The sequence below is a fragment of the Erpetoichthys calabaricus genome, chromosome 8 (genome assembly GCF_900747795.2).
Source record: "Erpetoichthys calabaricus chromosome 8, fErpCal1.3, whole genome shotgun sequence".
Taxonomy (NCBI): Eukaryota; Metazoa; Chordata; class Cladistia; order Polypteriformes; family Polypteridae; genus Erpetoichthys; species Erpetoichthys calabaricus.
Window position 1 is genome coordinate 50,655,261 of NC_041401.2, and position 17,164 is coordinate 50,672,424.

General features: G+C 37.0%; 1 protein-coding gene across 1 annotated transcript in view; it reads left to right on the top strand.

Moving 5' to 3' along the window:
- arhgap15 (Rho GTPase activating protein 15) overlaps positions 1-17,164 on the top strand; it is a 709,745-nt gene that overhangs the window by 348,663 nt on the left and 343,918 nt on the right. Inside the window, exons 8-9 of the mRNA XM_028806513.2 lie at positions 5,759-5,857; positions 9,180-9,309. Of these exons, the coding sequence (XP_028662346.1) occupies positions 5,759-5,857; positions 9,180-9,309 (229 nt within the window). The remainder of the gene's footprint in view (positions 1-5,758; positions 5,858-9,179; positions 9,310-17,164) is intronic.

Below are 17,164 nucleotides of genomic sequence, written 5' to 3' on the forward strand. Positions count from 1 at the left end.
AAATGTACTACAAGTATAATGCAAATATGAATATATAATTTACTAAAAAGGTAGTGTTCATATGATAGTTGACCAAAGCTATAGCACCAAAAAGCCAGCAGTAGGTTCACTGGTGCCCACTGGGCTTGAATTTCATTTGGTGCAGGAGTGGGGATTGCCCCCTAATGTAACAACAAATTGGGAGGATTTTACCGCAGAAACAGAATATAGATATAATGATATGGAAAATGATATAGAATAACCTGATCATAATGGACTAACTGGTTTGTCTGATAGTGTGAATGCTCTAAATTTGCCCAGTGACATTTTCTTTTCAGTAACTGAAAAATAAATGCTTAAAATCAATACTAAAAATTACAGATTTGAAATATTATAAAAGTGCCTCGTGAACTGATGGAGCCAACATTATTCAGGATATTTGCATTTAAACAAACTTTTTAAAGCTGTTTTTGTAACAGCACACTCATATGTTTTGTCAGCTTTGTCCAATCTGTTGTCGTTACTTTTGTATCAGTATCTTTAGTGTACTTGGTTAGAGGTTATCTAACTTAGAAAGAGGTAGTAGTCCCAATTGTTCAAATATGGGCTAATGTTTTTAAACACTTTAAAAATTGAATTAAATATACCTCCAAAAGCTGGCTCCGGCATATGTGTGTGTCATCTTGTGGAAATCACAGCTCTGTGCTTAAAGCACAATGTGTTTATTTTGATTGGCCAAGAGGATTGGAGGAAACCAAGATGGCCAAGTGGATCTGGATATGCTGTATTTTATTAGGCTTCTAGCTACGGCACCTTTTACCCTGCACAAATGTAGCCTGCCAGTACCAGTGCAGCAGTCAGCTATATAGTGGGAGGCCTTCTCCTCTTGAACTCACTGATGCTGGATAATGCAGAACAATGGAGACCCTTATAGATGTCTTATTAGTATGGATCTATGTGTTGTTTAGAGTCCGAGCCCAAATGAATTATAAGTGACCATAATTTTCATGTTTTGCTATTATTAGTGAATCCAGCTTCCTCTACTAGTACAAGGGAAAGAAATTGGCCCGATTTACTTTGCCTGTTAGATGACGTCTCCTGTATATAGCAGTTGTAACAATGCCCTGGTTGCTATCAAGATGGTATTATTAATTTCACGCATACCCCATCAATGAATATGAACAAAGCATTGAGAAATTACCAGAGTCACCAACCATCTAAAACTATAAATGTTTGTGAACTGAGAGGAAAACAGAGTACCTCGAGGAGACACATTCAGACATAAACAGGACAAGCACAATGTTTAATGGACAGTGCTCAGTCCTGGATTGAACCAAATAATCTAGAGCTGTGAAGTGGGCATGCTAAACACAATGTTTCCATGCTACACTTAACATATCTTTACATTTTTAATGCATATTGAAGCTGAGGTCCAAGCTTGTGTTCTCTCAGTCAGAGAACCATACTTGTTTATTTGAGTTTATAATAGAAACATGAGGTTTTTGTTAGAACAATGTTTCATATTATACATTTGCTAATAAAATCCTTTCAGGTGTGAATTTAAGGTTTAACTGAACGTTTTTAAAGTGAATCTGGCATGTAATAAATAATACATGGGTGGTTGTACCTTGAATAATAAATGATTATATGCTTTTGGCCAAGGGTTGTCATTCTCATACTCTAAGTCTTTAAAGTACGCTAATTTCAGTCAGATTTTAATGGGCATGTTACCAAAGCTTCAAGTACAGTGAGATTAAATGAGTGATTTAAGATTATTTTAAATGTTTAATAATTGAAACATCCACAATTATTTTGTACGTTAAACATTTTGTCCCCAAGTAAAAATATTGTAAGCATTTCAGCTCAAGTAAAATACACATTTTAAATAAAATTTGTGAAGGTTCAGTAATTGTGAGTTTACAACGTCTGATATGTGAATAAAGATTTTTGAAAGATGATCTTGTTGTTTTTATTTCAAATTGAATCCAAAGCAAGGTCACATGAAAATTACTTCAAGTATATCCCAGAGAGATTGACAAAAGGTAGGGCACCCTCCCAATGCACAGACTTTTCACTGCACAAATTCTTTGGAACTCTGTAATATTGTGTAGGTCCTTATTTTGCTCTCAAAACAGCCTCAGTTACTTGTGGCTTGGGTCCCACAATATGTTGGAAGCATTCCTTTGAGATTCTGGTCCATGTTGACCGGATTGCACCACATAGTTTCTGTAGATTTGTCAGCTGCACATTCATGCTGTGAATCTCCTGGTCTACCACATCCCAAATATGTCCTAGTGCATTAATATCCAGTGACTGGGAAGGCCACTGAAGAACACTGAACTCATCGTCATGTTCATGAAACCAGTGTGAGATAACCTTTGTTTTGTGACATGGTGTAAAATCATGGTTGAAGCAGCCATTAGAAGATGGGTAAATTGGGGTCATAAATGGATGTGCATGGTCAGCAACAATACTCAAATAGGTTGTGGCATTCAAACAGTAATTGACTGGTATGAATGGCCCCAAAGTGTACAAGAATACATTTCTCAAACCATTACACCACCACCACCAGCCTGGACCACTGACACAATGCAGGTTTGGTGAATGGATTTAGGTTGCTGCCACTAAATTCTGACACTACTATCTGACCACTCTACTATCTATCAGACCAGGCTATGTGCTTTCTCAGGTCTTGAACTATCCGGTTTTGGCGAGCCTGGGGTCTGTGCAACCTCAGCTTTCTGTTCTTGGCTAACAGAAGGGGAACCCAACATGGTCTTTTGCTGTTGTAGCCCATCTGCCTCAAGGCTCAACATATTCTGAGATGCTTTTCTGCTCTCCATATTTGTACAGTGTTTATCTGAGTTACCATTGCCTTTCTGTGAGCTTGAACCAATCTGACCATTCTCCTCTGACCAGTCTCTTCAACAAGATGTTTTCATCAGCAAAACTGCTGCTCACTGAAAGTTTTTTTGGCACCATTATGAGTAAACTCTAGAGACAATTGTGTGTGAAAATCCCAGGATCTCAGAGTTACAGAAAAACTCAAACCAGACTGTCTGGCACCCTCTGTCTTGCCATTGTCGAAGTCACAGAGATCACATGTTTCCCTATTCTGGAAGTCAACATTAACTGAGACTCCTGGCCTGTATCTGCGTGATTTTGTGCTTTGTGTTGCAGATATATGCTTGGCTGCTTAGAAAATTGCAAAGATAAATAGGTGTACAGGTGTTCCTAATAATTTGCCCAGTGAGTGGATATACCAGGCAAATTAACCTAATTTATTATGTATATGGGAGGAAATGAAAAATTATTAGAATACCACTTAAAAGAACATAAAAACTCTGTGCAGACAGTGGGCGGGCCATGAGTCAAACTCAGCCACATTAACCAATTTGCCAGCATGCCGTCTTTTTCGTTTTGATTTACGCAAGTATTGTAAATTACACTTGGAGCACAGAGCTTATGTGTCAGGATGCAGCATCTCTTCTTCTTGTTGTTTTTTTTTTTTTGCTTCATTCATAAACTGCTATGCATAAATTACATTTACAAAAGGAAGCATCTAGAAGTCTCAAAACAAGGGCAGGTCCAACTGATGATAATTTAGGTCATCTTAATCATAGAAACAAATTGGTCACATGAAAAATATTTACAATGTATCATTAATGTCACAATGAGTATTTGTGCTGAGGATGTTTCTTTTTCTAAATGCTAGTGTGTCTTGGAGCAAAGTCAATGCTCAATGACAACAGTGACCTTAATATCACTATTTACAAAAGACTTTTATTAATGCTGTGAATAGTCCACTTACCAGTGCCAACCACAGTTATAGCTTAGTTGAATTGAAACAAAAGAGACCCAATATTTATATGACAAATATTTTACTAATGGTGAATTTTTCAAAGGCTGACATTTCTAAGTAGCATTGCAATTGTTTATAATATCTGCTGTGAGGTGTAGAAGTTATTTATATTTTTTTGTCATTGGGCCATGGTTGTTCAAAGTCCCTGACCAAACAGTGAACAAATCATAAACAGCTGAGGTTAAGGAAATAACTATTTACTTTTTCAAACCCAGGGCTTATCTGTCAACCACCTGCTTCAACAGAATGCTAAGGCCCAATTCACTAAAGTATTGTGGAAAAGCAAAAACTTGGCAGATCCTAGGTTTGCTGGAGTTCTCTAAGTCAGGTTAAAAAAAAAAAGTCACTCTGCGATGTGTTGGATTTCTGTCCACAGTTCAATGTGATTATCATAAGGTTTCATTCTTAGAATTTAGTTTTAATGTAAGACAACCACAGAGACAGAATCAAAATTACTGCTAATGAGAGTCTTCAGGCTCTCAGTACTATTCTGGTCCTTCAGTCTCCTTGTATCTGTAAACTAGCATGGTTAATTTGGATTTTCTCAAAATTAAAATACTGTATTTAGCACCCTAGCTTGATATGGTGCACTGGACTAATGTCTGCTTATTAGGGGACTAAATGGTCAATGATACTGTCCAAGGCTGATATTCAAATGACGTATGTTTTGTAAAATATTATTACAAATGTCCTGATTACAGCATCCAAAGCTGCTGAAATGCTGTGAAAACAGAATACATTTTTACTGTTTGATGAAGTTAACAAGCAGTTAACAAGCTGACAAATACATAAATCAAAATTAGTTTGGGAAAAATGTAATTTTATATCATGTTTGTGGTCACATCTGGGTATTTATTCTGTGATTCCTGATGCTATATGTGTAACTGTCAAGGGATTAAAGAACTGAGGGATGAATAAACAAATACCAGCTTTTTTTCCCCACCTTATATAGTGTGCTTATAGAAAACCTGCCTAAATGTAACATGCTTCTTCTTTTCAGTTATAAGTATTGTCCATTAAACTGGATGATGCTTTGCTAATAATCTTGTGTCATTACTGAGTATGTTTAAAAAATTTTTTTGAACAAATCATTTCACAAATGATGTGCTTAGCTTTAGTTCATATTACTGGATTCTTAGTTATTTTTATTAGGATGGATAATTTGTAGTGAATCAGTCACACAATACTATTCCATTAGTTGCTGTTAATCACTTGTCTCATCTTTCATGTCATCCATCCATTTATTGGGCCCGCTTATTCAAATCCAGGGCTGCACAAATCCAAGAGCACATTCCGGCAGTGCTAATTATAAGGCAGGGTTATTCCGTTTCTCTGTATCTTAGATAAGAGTTAATTAAATAAACTCTTACCTGGATATTAAGTCAACTTTATATAACAAAAAAGCCCTGATGGTAACAGCATAATCGGCATGGTCATCAAAAATAAGACGGTGATAAATTCCACTTACTAATCGTACACTTGTCCATTCTCCCAGAATGCCTTGCCTTAGCTGCATGCCCTGTCCTGACAGCCCTCAACTGTTAGACTATTATACTAGGTTATTGGTGCATGTATAAAAAGAGCATTTTCAAAACTGTGAAAGTGAATTCATCCATGTTAAACAATGTTGGTGCATAAGAAGGTTTTCCCATTTAATAAAGAGCATTGATATGAGACGGAATCAGTTTTCTGAAACAGCTGAGTCGTATTCATAACTGGAATACTGTAGAGTGTACACTGCTAATCATTTTAAATTCACACATGGGTGAATTTCTTTTAAATACGGTCAGCCTAATGTACTTGGCCTAGTAAAGCCGCTTCTTCTCGACCCTAAAGGATTTGTAGTTTATTTGTGTTTGTAATATTAGTTTTTTAGTCTGCTGATATTTGTCTTTCTTTTCTATCTATTTATTGCAGATCACCACCACTTCAGGCAGTGAGTTTCTCCTTCAATCTGACAAAAATGCTACTATATCTGAATGGTATGAAGCCATTAAATTGGAAATTGAAAGTCAGGTAAGTGGATGACTGTTTGAAACAAAGCTTTACAATACAATGCTTAGTTCACCAAACTATTGTACTTGAAGTTTATTGTTAGGCAGCATAGTTGCTAGGAGTTTCTCCCGGTGTTAATCGTACACATAAAATGGTAAATACAATTAAACACCACAATATACCAAACACAACGCCATCACAACATTATACATAGTAGTAGAGAAAATGTATTGCACAAAACACAAAAATATGAAAGCAATATATTGATGTAGAATCCTGTCCAGTATTATATTAAGCAAGTCATTTTAAAACATGCACAAAATAAATATAATTTAGATTAGATGGTGGCATTCAGAAACTATGAAAAGACATTTATCTTTCAATATATCCAGCGAATTTTAAAGTTGCATAGTCATTTTCAGATAACCCTGTCTTTTGAAGCCTTTAGCAGTCCTTACCACATGTTTTAAATGTTATCTCTGATAAAATTGAACAACTACACAGTAAACATGCAGGAAATAGTGGCAGAGCTGGTAACTCGCTTCAAAACATTACAATTATGGTCCCAAAATTTTATAGGTAGATACTTTATAGAGATTTTGTGCTACTGTAAGTAATCCTGCATGCCTTTTCCTACAGTTAGTGTATTCTGAAAACACATAAGAAAATGAGAAGCTTAAAAGCCTGACTGGCCACAGTGTAATTTAAACATTTCTCAGCAGTATCATGCCTAGGAGGGCATCCAGTCCTAGACAGGACACTAGCCCACAGTAATACTAATGTACATACTACATACAATATAATGTGCATACTAATGTACACCCTCCTAGACTAACTCAGTGCCACAAAGTAACCTAATGTACACATCTTAGGGTTTGTTAGTAAAACAGGGCAGACATGAAAAACCTGAAAACACCACATAAACTGAAAGAGAATGGAACTAGGCCCTAGGAGTGTGACGCAACAGAGCTGACCACTGTACCACCCCATTCACCTTTTTGAACCCACTGTAATGAATCATTTATTTACTCATATTTTTTTTTCTCAACCCACTTAATGCATTAATGGGACAACCTTAGTTGGCTTCATCAAGGCAAGAACTAGCAGTCCACTTCAGGACAAACTCACACATTCCAGGACAGTTTGGACTCACCATATTACATAACATGCATGTGTTTGTGAGGTGGGAGGAAACTGGAGATTTTGAAGGAACCCCACACACCAGCAGAATCCCTAGGGCTGCAAGGAAGCATTAATAGGACACCAGTTGATTACCCAACACACTTGTGCATATGAGGTAATTTGGGAATTGTTAGACAAGGAGCATAGGAACAAACTGGAGAACATGTAAACTCAGTCTCGCTGACAGCTGATAATAGCCACTATTCAGTTGGCCTAGATCCATTCATCCATCCACTATCCAACCCGCTTAATCCTAACTACAGAGTCATGGGGGTCTGCTGAAGCCAATTCCAGCCAATACAGGGCACAAGGCAGGAAACAAACCCCGGGCAGGGTGCCAGTCCACCACAGGGTACACACACACACACACACACACACCAAGCACACACTAGGGACAATTTAGGATCACCTAACCTGCACGTCTTTGGACTGTGGGAGGAAACCCACGCAGACACGGGGAGAACATGCCAACTCCACTCACGGAGGACCTGGGAAGCGAACCCGGGTGTCCTAACTGCGAAGCAGCAGCGCTACCGCTGCACCACCGTGCCGCCCTTTGGCCTAGATCAAGTAGAATTTTTGAACATTTAAATACTGTGATTCCATGGAGGTTACTCTTCTCTCTTACAACTTTTGTCACTTTGAGTTTTTCATTTTGTTACTTTAGTTGCTGCCTGACCATTGTGCCAACACTATTTTTGACTGCAGTAAATTAATTTTACATAGTCACAGAAATGAAGTGAAAAATATAATGGAGATTTACACGTATTAATCATTTCCATCTGTGTATAGTGTTTGATAATATTCATTGTAATAATGTATTCACATTTTTTCTAATACCTATTTTGCCTATGTTATGCTTTTATTAACATTAACTTATCACCCGAACATGGATTAGACAGATGTAGATATGGATGGATGAATTGATTCCTTTGTTTAGCATTTTTCTTTAACCCCTTAAGGTGCATTTAAAGTGTACATATTTAAAACATGTTCATTAAGCTTTACAAATTAACTGTTTAATTTGTTCAATCAGCCCATCTTTATCTATTTTTATGATTCAAATAAAATTTGATGACACTTTAGGGACCATTTTAACAGAAAAACAAAAAATTCCAAAGGGTTTACAATCTTTTTTTAACAAATGCACATATTATTGCTTTTATTAGTTCCAATAATAATCCATGTGTTAGAACTCATTCTTCCAAAATGTTATCTCTGTGCTTTGAATATCCAACAAAATGAGCTGACAAAGTTTGCAAATAATCTCAGCATTTAATCTTATTACTTAATAGGCTTTCACATGATTTTAAGCAGTTGAATATTAGGCTTCTTTGCTTACTGCTTGTTCTTCTTGCAAAAAGTGCTGGGAGCTTAAGAGCTTTTTTTAAAGGAAAATTAGAAAACTTTCTGTACAAAAAGGAGGACTGAATGTCGGCTCAAACTCCATAGTGCTGCTCTAAAGCCAATAAGCAGTCATCATAAAGATCAAGCAGTGTTACTAATGTAATGGTGCTCTTTCTTGAGGATCTGTAAAAATATTACTAGCAGTGATAATGAAAAAGAATGTATATATTTAGGTATACTGGTCAGTTAATGGCTGAAATACTGAAAAGCAGTATTTTTTAAAAAAGTGAAAGTTTCCTACTAATCACTTTAATTAACTGGAAAGTTTGGGGCAAATGACACCTGAAGTGCCCTGAAGAAATTAATGCAAATAAAGGAAGGAATGAAGGAAGGAAAAAAGAATACAAACAAACACTCCACTAATGAAGCCATATAATAATAGCTTTAGAATTCTAATAGACATTTAAGCAATATTAATTTACTGCTGTGCTAGCATGTAACAAAATCATAAGGATTTGGCAATAGTGGTGAAGGAAACATGCTTAACTGCTCATTGTATTATTAGTCTCTTAAGAAAATATTGTATGTTGGTGTTTTTGTGAAGATTTACATCAATTAAAACAAATTTGGAATTAAATATATACTGCACCAGTTTAGAAAAAGTAAGAATATTCTACATACTATCCTCCATACATACACTTGCTAAGAAACACTACAGTACCAGAACTGCTTTGGTGTTTTTGTTTCTTGCATTTTATATATTTGTTATACCTAAAATGACACAAAAATGTTTTTATTTCATATATCATTACAGTCAAAGGGTATGGGTGGAAAATGTTTGCCATCTGGCATCTGTAAATCCTCAAGCACTGAATATGTGAACAGGTGTGGAGCAGAATCTCCTCCTGCCAAGGAATCTAAACCAGAGCACAGACGATCACTGAGTAAGTAATCATCACCTAAAGCCTTCTTATGAGTGTTCTTACCTGACTTAACATTTTTTAGATTTCTGCATATGTTCTAGATCCCTTTGAAATATCAGAAGTATTTTATTGTCAGCTTGCAGAGCTATAATAGCTGGTATTCAGGGAAGAGGTCAGGAACAGAAAAGCTTTAAGATCAGTTATCTGTCTAAGGCGCCTTTTTGAGGAGTGACAGCTGGACCAAGACACATCAGTTGTCCCTCGTAATTGAAATTGCAGCAGGTAGATTAACAGGCTACCAAAAAAAAGCCTTGAGTACCTCATTGCTTTCAGAAGCGAACAGCTGCTCTTCCTTTGCTGCTAAAACCGTGTGAAATATTAAATGCAATTTCATCCGTGTAGAATTACTGTTAACATAGTGGTATGCATGCCCCTCTTTAGATCCTTTGCATTTTTTACTCTACCTGAGTTAACATTTTAGATGAATGTATCTCTTTCTTTCTTTCTTTCTTTCTTTCTTTCTTTCTTTCTTTCTTTCTTTCTTTCTTTCTTTCTTTCTTTCTTTCTTTCTTTCTTTCTCTTAAACAAAAATAAACATTGTCTTTCAAAGTGTCAGTTTTTTATAAGATATTTAGGTAATCATGGTTCATCTAATAAGTTATATTGATGCACAAAAAAATTCAAAAATGAAATCAGATTTTGATATTTTAAAAGAGTCAAGGAGGCACACTTGTTCCGATTATTTAGCTAATCCTAATGCCTTTCACATTATTAGCCTTCTGCTTTAAACCAGCTCTCTTGCAGACCTCTGACAGAAAAATCTGCAGTGACCAGTAGGGGGCATCACAGAGACCCAAGCCATAAACACACCAATAAAATATAGGTCATGGGCTCAAATAAAGATTTTATTTTCCATAAATACCTCTTACATGCAGTAGGTTGGCACCCTGCCCGGGATTGGTTCCTGCCTTGTGCCCTGTGTTGGCTGGGATTGGCTCCGGCAGACCCCCGTGACCCTGTATTTGGATTTAGCGGGTTGGAGACTGGATGGATGGATACTTCTTACAGGCTTCTTTCAAACATGTGTATGATGTACAAAATCCAAACAACTGTCTTCTTCCCCCTTTGTCTTTCCTCTCCTTCAAGTGAGCTTTATCCTCTTCCAACCAGCTCTGACCGCTGAGTGAAGATGAGTGGCTTCCTTTATACCAGACCTGGGAGTACTTCTTGCACCTCCAGGAAGCACTTCTGGGTCAGGTGGAACCTCCCTAAAAGGAGGAAACCTCCTCCCCACAGCTCCCTCTGGAAGCTCCCACATGTCCCAGCAAGGCTGACCATTGGAACTCAAATTCCCATGAAGCCTTGCAAGAGTGTATTTGGGAGACACACCAGAGAGCTGCTGCCAATTGTAGGCTCTGGGTTGAGGTCTCCTTCCAACCATCCTGACAGGAACCTGAGTCTAGTTTTCCATGGAAAATGCAGGAATTTTATTACTGTATAGAGAAGGTAGTCTCAAAACTTCATTCAAAATAGGAACTGTTACCACAGCACTCAAGATCCTGCTTTCGTGCCCAAATTCTGGTTAGAACACCACCAGCACTTTGGAATCACCACTGTTGCAGACCAGGAGAGTGCAAGGATAAGCAGGTTAAAGCCCGGGGGTTAAATGTTCTAAGCATCCTGTAACATACATGTTACACAATATTCCTAATCCAGAAGAGGACAACCAATTACTTTGCCCTTGGTTAACTGTTTACTAAACACAGCAAAGCAGCTATGAAGCTGTCCTTGTGCCGCTGCTGTTAGAGATGGCAAATTGCCACCTACCCCGGTCACAACACTATACGTATTTTCCCCATATTCATTCATTATAAAGAAATTTACATTATAACATTTTATGGTCCCATGACTTTCAATACAATACATACATACATACATACATACATACATATATACAGTAAATATATATATATATATATATAATATTAAAAGTTCATTGTGGTTCAGTGTCTAAAAGCAACGAGTTGTTAACTACTTTGCTTCCACTGACATTGTGTCACCCTGAGTAATTTACTTACCAGTTTCCTGTGTGTGGTTCAATTTTAAGTATATATATATATATATATATATTCAAAACATTTTTCTATAAAAAGATACATAAAATAAAGTGTGTTTTTTGTCCTTGTCCCCATGACACATGTTAGCATATGTCTCTGGAACACAGACTAATTTGAATTTATACACTTTCTGCTGTTAGTCAACAGTAGCTTTGAATGGAATGGTTTGTGTACTCAGTTCACCCTTCAAGCTCAAAGCATTTTTTGTGTTTTCTTCTGTGTCTTTAAGTCCGCTATCACCAAGAAGCGGATGGAGTCACCATTTTAAATGATTATTTTTTAAATCATTCAATTGAAGTAGTCATCTTAGTTAATCAATCAATTACCACTATTACTCATTTAATCAATTAAGTGCATGAGAATTTTGACAGTGATGTTCATGTCTATTATTTTAATGTCATTTGTCAGATTAAAAACTGAATACAAAAAAAAAGAAAAAAGTTGAGTGCCCTAAATATTGTATCTAATGAGATGCGATATACTATATTTACCATTGTGACACTCTGCTGCTGACTTCCATGTTCTCTGTTACATTTAAAAAAAAACTTTGAAGCATAATACTTGGTGAAGTATTAAAGTTGCCCTGTATACAAGGACTTTTTCTTTTACAAGTATGTGAAACCTTTTTGTTTTGTGGGGTAGTGTTGTATACTCATGTTCGCATTAGGACATGCATTCAGTATAATGCCAACTGCTTGAATCCAAGATTCTCTGTCATTATCTGAGAATAACTAACAAATATTATTTTAAACCACCTATATATATATATATATATATATATATATATATGGAAGAGAAGGTCTGTGATACGGTTTGCATATTTGCAGTTGGAGATCCACAAAGGGAGAAAAAACGAATCACGTATCATAAAATAGTTTTTATTCCTGAGCTTTCAACCCCTATCAGGGGTCTTCATCAGAGGATAATGCTTAGACTTACAAGAATCAAAGGCAATATATAGCAGCACATTCAGGGGGGGGTGGGGGGTGGGTGGAGATGACTAAGTCCGTATGATCAAAAAGGGGGGGGGGGGGTTTATCGTTAAATTAAAGTGCATATGTCCTTCTTAAGTTGGCATATGCTGGGTTTATGTCCAAGTGTCTGTTGATGGCATTTTCATCTGATAGCCAAGACACGGCCAACTCTCTGGCGCTTTTTGTACTGGCCTTACATTTTACTTTCACGTTGTCCCAGTTGAATGTGTGTCCTGTCGATTTAGTATGTGCATATATCAAAGATAGTGCGTCCTTTCTTCTGACAGCGTTGCGATGTTCCTGTACACGTGTTGAAATTCTTTTTGACGTTTGTCCTATGTATACAGCTGAGCAAGAATTGCATGGAATACTATAAACTGCGTTTCGTGTTTCGGCTGTCGATTTCTTGTTTTTAGCATTAAACAGGACCGTGCGCAGATTGTTGGTGGGTTTATGTGCTATTTTGATGCCCCACTTGGTCAGGGTGCGTGCCGTGCCTTCTGACACATTATGGTGGTACGGGAGTGAATGCCAGGTGGGGTGGGGGTTCTGATTTACGTCGCTTGTATGCTGATTCCTTTGGCGCCTGCTGCGTAGACTCCGATTAATGAATGATTTTGAGTATCCGTTCGAGGTGAAAAGTTGAAACAGATAGCGTCTCTCATTAATTTTTGTTTCCTTGGTATTACAATGCGTGTGGACTCGTTTAAATAGGGTTTTCACGCAGCTCCGTTTATGAGATACCGGGTGATTGCTGGCGAAGTGTAGAATCTTGTCTGCGTGGCATTGTTTGCGGTAAACACTTGTGGTCAGGGTGGCGTCACTATTTCTTTTGATGTATATCCCAACTACACTCTGTAACACAAAAACTCGTGTACCCCTGGCCCGTGAATCTTTGTTTTGTTCTCAATTGACAGATAATGCTTTGACACAAGAAACACAACCCATGAATTGGCCCTGAAATTGGGCTGTGATTCTTTCTCATGGCCAATGAATACATAGCAGCAATGTACAGGAGAGCATGTGAGTGACTTACAGCAACTCACAGAAAAACAATGGCCGAAACGATCATGATGTATGTCTGGCATAAAAACAAAATGGAGGCATAGTCAGGTAGTGTTCACACGCTGTGCAAGCAACGTTGCTGAGAGACACCATGAAAAACTCCATGAAGCATACTGCACAGGAAATGCTTCTCACTGCAAGCGGCAAGGCAATGAGACCACACTCAACTCTACGAGGCACACTGGACAAGCCTCACTATATCGCATTCTGATGAACGTCAAGTGTAGAATGTGGCACAGTGGTTAAGGCTTTGGACTTCAAACCTAGAGGTTGTGGGTTCAAATCCTGCCACTGATCCTTTGTGACTCTGAGCAAGACACTTCACCTGTCTGTCCTCCAACTTGAAAAAGAAATGTAACTAATTGTATCTCAAATGTTGTATGTCACTTTGGATAATGGCGTCTGCCCAATAAATGTAAACGTAGAATAAGAAGTTCATTGCAAAACAAAGTGATACACACACCATGCCTAGAAGACCAACTACACCCAGAATCACTGCTGACAATGAGGCACAATTGCATAGGCCAATGATATGCACGTCATCTGTTGTTCAAATGAAACGCTTAAGTAAACACTTCTATAGTCTGAAAATACATACAGTATGCATCTCTTCATTTGCTTAGAAAAGTACAGGATATCTTTAACACAAACTGCCCTTATACACAAGCATTTAGAAACAGAAGGTAGATGGACCAAAAAGAAAAACTATAAGCACAGATTGACAACAGACAGGTTCAAGAAGTTAAAATGTACAATGCTATTATAACATTTGTGATACTTTGTACGTTTGCTGAGCACTATTTAACTACTACAAGAAAGTGTAACTTCCACAAGTGTAAAAGAACAGTATTTGCAACAATTTTGAAAAATAACAATAAGATACAAACATTTTGCACTAAAAATACTACCCAGCTATAAATAAAATTAATTTTGGAGGCCACATTTTCACTGAAAAGATTCACTTTATTGCCTCATCAAATTTGAAAGAAACATACTGAAATATCTTTTTAAAATCAATTTCAAGTAACCAGAGTTCACAAATTACCTAATTCATAAGACATAACAATCTCCTGTTTGACCTGACAGGTTTGTTGGGTGCAGTAGTGTCATAACTGTCTAAATGTATGTATGACAAGAATTGAAGAAATGATATGTTATTACAGACAGCACTAAAATCAATAGTACACCGTATATATTTTCCAATAAGAGTTATTTTAATGGCATAAAAATGCAAAATAACGAAGAGTGTAAAAAATGTAATATAGCAGCTGAATAGAACATTTGAAGAAGAAATAACTACAGTAATTACAGAAAAATAATAACTGGCAGAACAGAGAATTGGGTGCCTAGCATCTCCAAAGGATAAACAGACATCATCATTTTTAGTGTTCATTATTTTTTAAATGACTTTCAGAAATAGAAGTGTGCCCACCTTAACAGGTACCAGAGAAAGCACTAGGGTGTTGTACCATGTTAGCCATTATGAATGTAGTGAGGAGTCAAGCAAAATGACACCTTTTATTGGCTAACTAAAAAGATTACAATATGCAAGCTTACGAGGCAACTCAGGTCCCTTCTTCAGGCAAGACATTATTTTGCTTGACTTCTCACTAGGTACCGGAGAGAAATCTCTTCTGCACATCACATGTATGGTATCTTCATATACAGTACAATGTATATACTGAATAATATGGCTACATTTCTGTTGAGCACAGTCTCTTATTCATGAAGTTGACTATTTTATTGTGGGAAGACTTTTGGGGACACTCCACAAATTCCCTTTTCAAATAAACAGATTCTTTTTAATGTGGAACCACAATTTGCCTATTCTTACACTCAGCAATATTTGGGGGTATACAGTTCACAGTTGTCGGATTCCATTCTATTTTTTCACAAATTCCATTATATTTTTTTATTTTTGGTTTTCACCATTTTTCATTAATTTGGATTTTTGTGTTTTTTTTACTGTAAGTAGCAACAGCTACAACAAAACAAACAATAATGAGATAGCACTTTACATTCCTTTTAATGAAACAGCACACTGGCACAACTGAGCCTTATTTTGCAGTTCCATTCGTCAGGTAGGAGCCTAGATCCTCCATGATACTGTATGCTAAGACTGCAGTAGGACAGTGAGTCCTCTCCAGAATTGTAAGAGTTGTTACTAGTTTGATGCATCCTTTTGAGATGAAGGTTAACTTTACTTTTAGGGTCTAGAATATTTGTTACAGCCTGAGCGGATGTGTTCTTGGCCAGAAAAAAGTTTTTGTAGAAGTGAATATGTTCATCGAGGAACCCTACTGATTCGAACCAGCTATTCCACCTGGTGTTTCTGCCTCAGTGGTTCCTGGCAGGCTTCTTGGAGAAGGCAGACTTTACCCACATCACTACTCATGCAGCTTCACTAAAGCATTTATAGTCCTTCCAGGTCTCTCCCACCAAACTGGTGATATACATAAGCTAGTTAAATGTACACTGTTAGGCATAACCCCTTTTAAAACTTTCTGGTATGCTTTCAGACAGTATGATGCATTGTCTGTAACCTATGCTGAAATGTCATTAAGATTCAGCTGGTTGTTGTGAAGGGACTGAAGTGCTGCCTGTGAAAAGGTGGAAAATTTGCAGCTCTCCATAAAGATTACATCTGCCAAAAAAGTACTGAATTTCAGTACCTGTGATTGTAATTATGTAAATTATTTCTAAAGATTCTTAAACCTTAATTGTTTACAGATTAAAAACGTGCATCATTACATCTGTAGTTTCAGCTACTGAATATCTTAAAATAATTAATTACAAAGCAAAAGCAAAGTAATCTTCAAGACGCTAAATCCGGGAATTAAACAGAAAAAAGAAAGAGAGACCCGCTTTTAAGGGCTTGTTACATCTGAGGAGAATCTGCCCAGGTATAGGTGGCGAGTTTATAATGGAAGAGTCAAATGACCTTGCGTGCCTCATAACTGCGAGGCAAAACATTTATTAAATCCAAAAACATCATTGTTAATTTTTAAAAGGGAACCCATTAACAACCAGTGCTGTTCACTAATAACATTTTTCTATGGGAAAGACTCTTAATACCGGTTAAATATAATTTCATGTACAATTAGAACTGCCTTCATAAAAGAATTACCATACAACCAAATGTTTACTCACCTATCACTATGTTGAGAACTATGTAGTCTTGGATATCTGTGGTTTCATCAACTACAACAAATTTTTCTGCCACAAATCTTTCAAAGAACGGCATCTATATATGTTGTTCAACCACATTGGGCAAATGATTTTGATGAAGACGGCTCTCATTTTCTGGCAGCACACATCCTTGCTTACAATGCTTAATAAAGAAAGAACGCATCTTTACCTTTAGTCTCTAAATTCCGCTCATTTCCGTTTTTAAACCTAATATCCGTTTGTATGCATTAATTCCGTGATTCTGTCCGTGTTTTCCAAAATCATAAGGCCCTATAGTTGTAATGCATTTACACCTAGAACTATGGCCCACTACCTTCTGTTAGATCCTTCATAATCCATGCAGGTATCATCACTGTAGTCTTTCTATTGGGAGGTTTCTCTCTCCCTCTTCCCTGATTGACCTAGGTGAGAAAGGAACTTGGTTTCCAGGCCCTGGTGGTAAAATATAGCAAATGTGCAGGCAGTAAAACAGGCTTAAACAAAGGTAAAACTAAATGTGGCAATGTACATTTTACAGTCTGGTACTGCTAA